This window comes from Malania oleifera, chromosome 12 (genome assembly GCF_029873635.1).
Source record: "Malania oleifera isolate guangnan ecotype guangnan chromosome 12, ASM2987363v1, whole genome shotgun sequence".
NCBI classification, from domain to species: Eukaryota; Viridiplantae; Streptophyta; class Magnoliopsida; order Santalales; family Ximeniaceae; genus Malania; species Malania oleifera.
This window is the reverse complement of record NC_080428.1, coordinates 82,814,621-82,823,295: the sequence shown is the minus strand read 5'-3', so window position 1 is coordinate 82,823,295 and position 8,675 is coordinate 82,814,621. Positions and strand designations below refer to the sequence as shown.

Below are 8,675 nucleotides of genomic sequence, written 5' to 3'. Positions count from 1 at the left end.
ACTATTAAGATCCTTATCTCTACCTAGAGGCGCTAAGTGCAAGAAAGCCTAATCCTTCACATTCAAGTAAAGAGGGCATAAATTATGAAATTTTCTTGTTTATTATGTAATTTATTGTTGCAATAGATTTGAATATAAACAAATATGAGGGCACTTTTTGAATATAAAGAACTTCAAAGACATTAGAACATTAATCCACCATTAGATAAAATACCTTAAATTTGAAGAAAAAAAAAAATGAAACACAATTTAATGTGAAATTTTTTAGGAATGAAAAATTGTATAGTTTTGATTTTATAACCATTTCATAAATGGTTCAATTGCTAGATAGATTAAGCCATCAAAAAAGTTAAACAATGATAGAACTAAATAAATTGACACCGTTTCCAAGTCACAAGGTTGATTATGAAGTAAATTTAGTCATTTCATGGTTAGATCGATTGAGTAAAAGATAAAACCCATATTGATAATTTGTTAGTTAAAATTTGAAAAAACAACAAGCGGAATTCAGAATAGAAATATAATAAAATCTTATGATTGCATAATAAAGATGACCTTTAAATTAAAAATTACTTTTCTAATTAAAATTTCTTATTTAGGGTAGGTATTGATAAAATCAATTTTTTATGGTACATAACTATTATTCTTATATTCATTTTCAACAATTTACTTGGTAAATCACTTTTGTGGAGCTTGCCACTCATTTTGAACTTCAAATTGTTTTAGGATCACATTTTTTTTCCTTTTAAAGTTGAATTTAAAGTAAGAATAATGACCCTACTAAATTATTATAAACTTACAACTAATCTTGCTTCCTAAAATTATATTACTTAAAATTGTCTCTAAAAGTCTTAAACCGTAAATATAAATTTAAAAATAAGTTAATAATAGTAAAGTACTGCTTGTAAGTATACTGTTCGTGTTGTGAAAATTTTAAAACCCTAGCATAATTTTTTTTTTTTAAATTCCTTTCTAATTACATATGCTATAAAAAAAGTTTTGAAAAACTTGTTATGCTCTATTTAAGTAGCTTAATAATTTTTTCATTTCACATTCATGTTAGGCAAGAGGGGGCTTCTACAACTTAAACTGAACTTTTCGCCAACCGGCTTAAAAATGTGTTAAATAACAACCTAAAGCCCATTAACCCAGATTCACGATTCATCATTTTCGTTTAGAAGATTTTGTGCATTTAGGGTTTCATTTTCAACCTCGCAGAATCGCAATCGCTGTCGCCGACTCGCCGCCCATCGCTCGCTCGCTGCTTCACGAATCACGCAGGGAGCTTTGTGAAATCCCTCGCGGCCTCGCCCTACCTTCGCCAGTTTGCCCATCGCTCGCTCGCTCGCCCTTATAGTGTAGACTCTGTACACTCTACAGCCATACAGCCTCAATCAGCATCGCCCTACCTTCGCCAGTTCTCCCCTACTGATTTGTTTGCCAGAAAATCCTCGGTTAGACCTCCTGCAAAGTAAGGCAGCAGCTACCTTCATCCTTTCTTGAGTAAGTATCGCGTTGTTAAACATTATCATCTTGAGATGGTGATAGGCTTACTCATTTGAATTCTTCGACGTTGTACTTATTGTTAAATGTATGGGTTTGCTTGATGCAACAACTACAAAATCAATAATCGTGTGTTATATCGTTAACAAGGAGTTCCAAAGGTTCCCTGCCAGACTACCCAGAGCTGCAAGGTTAGCTCCAGCCAGCCGCCTTGGGGCTTGGCCACATGGAAGAGACGAGTGGGTAGGCTAAAATAGGTCTCGTAGGCTACTTTTACTTCCAGGTTTTGTTTGGGGAACCCTAAGGGAGTTAACAGAGTTCGGAGGGATTTGCAAGGTGACCTCAGGGCTGCCACCATGGCTGGAGAAGGGGGTGACTAGGTTCTGGTCGTGTTTTGGTAGGTTCTGGACTTCTGGTCGTGTTGTGGTTGACAACCATCATCCAAGATTTGGGGATTGCATATTTTATTTAACAATAAGTATTTATTTTAAAGGAAAATGTAAATTTCAAAACTCATGTTTTGCATTGGGACAGTTTAAAATTCAAAATATTATGCATACATTAAATCATAAATATATTCTGAATTTTTGTAAATAATCATTGTAAATATGATGCAATACAGACATGAACCAAAAAAAATACAAACATGGTTGTTTAAATTTTACACAAACTCAAAATAAATTATTAATAAAATAATAATGAAATTATATTTGAGAATGGTGGATTATCTACCATCAGCCATGAATTATCCGACCCGAACCGCAACCAATCTGCCACTTAAACGAGTTGAATATGGATTGTGATTTTTTCACCCAATAATCCGCCTAATCCACCACGGATTGTCCAACCCGATCCATGTGCGAGGTCTAATCTAGTCATATATGTTATTTTAGAGTTTGCACTAAATGTAAAGCGCAAATTGTAAACCATCCCCAAGCTCTCTCTTTGAGCGCACGAAAACCAGCGATCCCTCATTCCCGAGCCTGCGCTTTTGCCTTCCTTTCACTGTTTGCTGCTCGCCATATGCGATCCATCTGGTAAATCTCTGTCTCTCTCTCCCTCTCTTCCATGCAGTGATGATTCGGAGTGGAAATTTTTTCCTTTTAGGTTGTTACTATTGGTGTGGATGGAGTGTTCTATTCACTAACAGAAGCTACGGGTAGAAATTAGGGTTTCAAGATAGTCAAGGCTGATGGAAATGTACCTAGGATCGATGGAAATTGGAATATATGCTGGTATTTGTTTCGGCGTCACTGTAATTTCTTGTTAGGTCCCCTTAGATTTGGTTAAGAAAGGTTGTGAAAACTGGAAAGGCCAGAAGGAATGCCTTAAACTCAATGGTTTTTTGTGGGAAAATTAGAATGAGTTCGTGTTCATGTTAATTGAATCTGCTGATTTGTTTGATTATTCGGACTTATTTGACTAAAACAAATTTCCAGTTATTCTTTCTACAAGTTGATTGAATTAGGTGAATATAGTCGCTATATATTAATGTGTGCACATTTTAAATATATTGTAATTAATATGCTCTTATTCCTGTAGATTTGAACTTTGAAGGAAGGAGAAGAGAAGAAGTTTGAAGGAGAATCCTAATATGGTAAAGCAAGCATTCTCTTGTTTCAAATTTGAAGAATTTCTATTTATTTGCGTTTTTAATTTGTGAGTTTCTGAGGCAATTTCTGTTGGATTTACAGTCAGCACTCTTCAATTTCCACTCATTTTTAACAGTCGTGCTCTTAGGGATTTGTACATGCACTTATTTGAAGATGCATTTTCCAGCAATCCTTGAACAGAGAACTGGGTATGTTCTCTCTCCTAATTTAATTTGTTTTATGTGTAGGGCCTCCTTGTCATTGTTGATGATAATTTGTTTGTTTCTGATTTTAAAAGTTTTTCGTCCCCAAAAGATCCTTTTTCCTCTGGGCATCATAATTTTTCAAAAAATATTATTGTGCTGGTCTTGGTATTTTCTTTTCATATTATGGTCGACAGAACAAGTTGATACACTTGGTGAATATTCCTGAAGAGACCATACGGAAAATCTCTTGCTGTCCTAAAATTTATCCATTTATCAAATTTAAGTATTATAAAGACAGTCAATCAGTCATTCATGGTTGATGTGTTGAGTAGGTTGAATTAGTAGAATTTTACTTATGTTAGTGGTTGATGTGTTGAGTTGGTTAATTAGTCATGCTCAAGGTCTAGCTGTGATTTTCCATCCTAAGGTAGGCAGGGAAGCAGTTGTTGGCATGTGGCATCTCATCTTCAGTTTGCTATGGCAACATTCTTTTTCTCAAAGATAATGTTTTGAATTTTCAAAATATTTTAACATTACTTAATTTTTTTGAGAAAACTTCCAGGTGTGAAGATCAACATATTTAAGAGTAGGATGGTGGGCATTTAGAGGTTTTCTTTTTCCCTATTATAGCTGGCTGCGCCATTTTAGATTGGCCTTTGACTTATTTGGGTCTTCCTCTTCAAGGCAATCCTAACTCCACTTATTTTTGGGATCCAATTGTGATGAGATTGGGTAGCAGGCAGGAGGGTTGGAAGAGGGCTTGTAAGCTACATTACTCTCATTAGTGCAACTCTTTCTAATATTCCCATTTATTTTCTCTCAGAGTTCTTGCAAATGTAGCTGCTGCCTTGAAGAGGTTTATGAGAGATTTTTTGTGGTCGGATGTGGGAACTAACCAGCTAAGTAGAGCAATCCTTGTTATCTAGGAAAAGGTAAGAAGACCTAAGTCTGGAGGGGGTTGGGCCTCGAGATGTGTCTAAGATATTTCTTTGGTTGGGGAAAGATTATGGAGGTTACCGTTGGAGGTTGATTCTTTATGGCACATGGTTAATAGAATTTAGTATGGAATGCATTGGAATGGTTGGGATAGTAGAGTTAGTATTAACACTTCTCATTCAAGCCCTTGGAAGCTTATCTCATAGGGTTCATTTTTTTCTATCCTCTTATCCTATTCAAAGATGGGAAATTTGATTCGGTTTTTGGGAGGATATTTGTTGTGGGTATTTTTGGTTCCTCATCTCTTTGGACTGACTTCCATTCATAATGCCTCAATGAATTCATTTTATTCTTTGGAGGGGAGTTCTTTCTTGATATTTTCCTTTCTTTAGGAATCTTAATGAAATCTTATCATTTTGTTGTAAGTTTTAGGCTCTTCCCTTAAGTGAGGGATGATTGGAGGATTTGGATTGAGGATGCAAACCTCTGGTTCTCTCTCTTTCCATTTGAACAATTTTATTTGAAAGGCTATGGCTCCTTTGAAGTCAGGGCTTTCATGTGAATTTTGGCTCTTAATAGGCATAAATTTATTTTTATTTTTTTGCAGGGGAGGAGGCCCTATGAGGTGATTAGTTCAGATATATGCATTTTGTATTATGTGTAGAGTCGAGTAAAACTAGCAAGCATCTCTTTCTCTAATATTGGGTGGCTATGCAGCTTTGGGTCAGTTGTTCTAAGTTTTTGATGAGGAGATGGTATTGCCATGAACTATCAATGTTTTTTTATCGGTACAGGTTTGGAGTTTTGGCAGGAGAAAGAAAGGGTTGGTTTTGTTGAAGTGTGCTATTTTTTTCCTTTTTTTTGAATTTTGTGGGTGGAAAGAAATGTAGGTATTTTTAATACCCCATCCCATTTATTATGGGATAGAGTTTTTCTTATTTCCTTTTGGGCACACATTCTTTGGCTTTTTTCGGGAGCAATGCTAGGATTTTATGATGAAACAACTCCATCCCATTTCTTATGGGATACAGTTTTCCTTCCTTCCTTTTGGGCACACTCTTGGGGTTTTGAGGGATATTTTTTTTTTTGGTTTGATTACCATAGGATTGGAGGGTGGCTTTATTCTAATACTAGTCATTAACCCATTATAAATATCTTTAATGGCATCTATGCATCTATATACGTACTGCCTACTCCCTTTTTCTGAAACTCATGAACTTCCCTGGATACCTACCATCCCTATGCTTTCCCTGTTTAAAAAAAATTATGTGTATTATTTTTGTAGAGAAAAGAAAAAAAAGAATATGTATTATAATAAATTTTGATTAATTATAGATGTTAAATTTCAGACTAGTTTCATTAAATGATTTTTTAATGTTCAAAACCCTTATGAAAACTAAAACCATGCAAACCAACAAACATTTTTATAATTGGTTAACTAATCACAAAAATGTCAGTTTCCCCCCAAAAAAAAAAAAAAAAACAAAGAAACAAAAACAAAAAGCATTAGCATTATTTCTGGATGAGCTTTTTTCCCTTTATAATAAATATTGAATTAGCATAAAATGGATGCACAAATGCGTTCTCATCCAAATGTAAAAAGAAGAGCAATGCAACAAGTGACTAACAACTAAAAAAAGGTAAAAAAAGAAAAAATTCAGCCAATGCATATGTGATGCATGAATTTTGTTTACACTCTTTGAGGACTGATGTGTGGAGGCAGAAAGATTTTTCTTTCTTTTTTTAATGTCTTCTATAAAGATAATTCTTGTTGATATTTTATTATTATATTGACGTATTCATGCTATTTAGAAATTTCTTCTCGAGGATAATTCAAGTATTCAGTTTATGTGTAACTAGAAATATGTTTTGCATTCAATCATTGCTTGGACGCTTCCAGTGTGTCTAGTGGCATTTGAGGGTAATTGCATTATTTGTTATGGTATCTTTTAACTTCATGGTTTTTCTAGGCAAACTCTTATGGATACACACACAAATACAGATTAATTAATATCCAGTTTAGTAAGTTAGAAGCATATATATGGTCATGTCCTCATGTCGAAGATTAGTGGAAGTTGTGCTAATTGATACCTGATTCTCATGTTGGGCGAGTCCAGTGATTAAAGCAGGGTAATTCCAATGTGGTGATTAGAGGCAACCTGCAAAGTTGTAGGCATAATATTTAGCTTGTGTGGAATCAGTTCTTCGTGGTTTCGCTAGGCTTTCTTTTTTGTGTGTTTTTTTTTTTTCATTTATTCATTTTTCAAGTGGTCTTTGTCTACCAATGGTCAATTTTATCTCTGTTTTCTGGTGCACAGTTTTTGCTTGATCTTTCCTAGGGTTGGTATTTAAAATGCTCAGTATGGATTTGTAGAAAATGCCGACAGTGGAAATGGACAATATTATGCATATTCATGTCAATACTCTTGATATATATTACTCGATAATTTATTATTGGTATTTTGCCTCCTTGTGCATTAATTTGCTTTCTAATGTGAGACCCGTATCTGGCAGGTTCCGGGGTTTCTTTTGGAAAGCAGCTAGAATAGGTATGCTTTGCTAAGCCATTGCATGCATAATACTGGCACTTAGGGACTAGGTTCCATCCTTTTTGCCTTTCCTATTGAAGGTGCAAATTAATTAGTCTGATGCTTTGGTGCAATGTTTGCTTCACCCTGCAACTGAAGTGTCCAATACAGCATAGAACTGCAAATGGCCCTTGCTTTGCCTCGAGTCTTTTAAGATATCTCAGCCCCAGATCCATTCTCAAGCAATTAAAGCAGGGCCCATGAGCTGCTACCAATTGTTACTCGAATCTCTAATAATTATTGTTTATATATATTTATATATATTCCTCTTTAATATCATCCTATCCTAACATGATGTATTTTGCTTCTGGTGATTTTGTTTGGGCTCAGGTGAGCGTTTGAGCCCTTGGGTGGCTGCTGGTTGCTTTACAATGGGCGTATCAATCATCTTTTTTTAAGGGAAAAGCATGTCTCTGTACTCATGGATGGTGACACCGGCATGAATTGAAATTTGATGTTACTAAATGGTGTATGTGATATGGGATTGCTAAACAAACTCTTTAGACAGCCATTTTACAGACTCATTCTGGAAGCAGTGCCAGCCATTCTCCGAAAACTTGTTCCACCATGCCCTCTTTTACACCAATCCTATCCAGTTTGTGATTTTTTATTTTTTATTTTTTATTTTTCCCATTGTTGATCAATGGTTGGGGGACAGACTTGTATGACATGTAGTGCAATTGGATTTCATAGTCTTTTCTTTTATTTGCTTGAAAAATTACCTATACCCTATAAGAACATTTTCTGGTAGTTAACAGTTAACACTGGAATGTGCTCTCAAAGCAACAACAGCAGCCCCTGGATGCAATGTTTACTCTGTTTTTGCAACTGCGTAGTGGTGGCATAACAGGTGGGTTGGGTCATAAATGGGTTGTAAATATATAAATGTTAATCCACCTATTTATTAAACGGTTGGGTCATGGGTTACCGATTTAAAAAATAATTATATATTTTAATTTTTTAAATTTATTTTGTAAAGAAAAGCACTCATTTTATTAATTCATTTTTAAAAAAAAAAAACTATAAAATGCAGAACGTAAAAAAACAAAATACAAATGCAAGTCAACAAATGAGAGTGAAGTTGAGACTTGAGAGGGTGGGGGAGACTGGTGAGAGGGAGACTGAGGATGTGAGATTGTGGTAGAGACCGAGAGGAGAGCAGAGGCGATTGGTGAGACCCGAGGGCTGAGAGGATTTGCAGACTCTGGTTAATAAACTGGTGACTTGGCCCCAATTGGATTAACTTGTTTATAAATTGATCAACCTGTGACCGGCCTGTTTATTAAATGGATTGACTTTCCTAAATCCTGAATCCATTTAGAACGGGTGGGTCTGAGTGACTCGACGGGTCATGGCTCGATTTGTCACTCCTATTTTTACGTGATAATTCAGTCAGGCCGTTCCGACCAATGGAATTACGGCATTTAGTGTGCCTCACTAGATTACATCTGGGCTTTATATTCCATGGGCCATAGGAGCCCTGATTGGTGCGAGCTCATATGGTGGGGAAGCTTGACCAAAAGAGCCTAATTTTTTATGTTTTTCTAAAGTTTGATTTGTATGATTGAGGCTCCATTTGAACTAAAAAAAAAAATTAAAATAATTTTATTATGATTAAAAATTAATTAAAATCAAATGTACATGCTGTGAAAGTTTATCTTTTGTTTTGATTTGTTATACATGCATTTTGTCTATTTTCTTTGATTATCAAATATAATAGGGAACTTCTTCATTTTGAGGATAGGTTTTAGGTTTAGTTTTGAAAGTTGAAAAACTTCAAGGAAATTTGAAGGAATTCATTTTTTATATTTGTTTATTATTAAAAAAACAGAAAGAAAATAAAATAAGTA

The 8,675-nt window shown here is 34.9% G+C and overlaps 1 protein-coding gene across 1 annotated transcript; it reads left to right on the top strand.

The window, feature by feature from the left end:
- Positions 1-1,021: 1,021 nt before the first annotated feature.
- Positions 1,022-7,530, top strand: LOC131144729 (uncharacterized). Its single transcript, XM_058093568.1, has 5 exons — positions 1,022-1,503; positions 3,046-3,100; positions 3,198-3,304; positions 6,752-6,786; positions 7,156-7,530. Exons 2-5 carry the CDS (start codon positions 3,098-3,100, stop codon positions 7,221-7,223), a joined length of 213 nt encoding a protein of 70 aa, XP_057949551.1. The 5' UTR covers positions 1,022-1,503; positions 3,046-3,097; the 3' UTR covers positions 7,224-7,530.
- Positions 7,531-8,675: the final 1,145 nt, after the last annotated feature.

Bases quoted from the DNA above. Each gene is read 5' to 3' on its own strand.
- LOC131144729 (XM_058093568.1), top strand. The intron at 3,305-6,751 runs GTATGTTCTCTC...CGTATCTGGCAG, and splicing joins ATCCTTGAACAGAGAACTGG to GTTCCGGGGTTTCTTTTGGA. The intron at 6,787-7,155 runs GTATGCTTTGCT...GTTTGGGCTCAG, and splicing joins TTGGAAAGCAGCTAGAATAG to GTGAGCGTTTGAGCCCTTGG.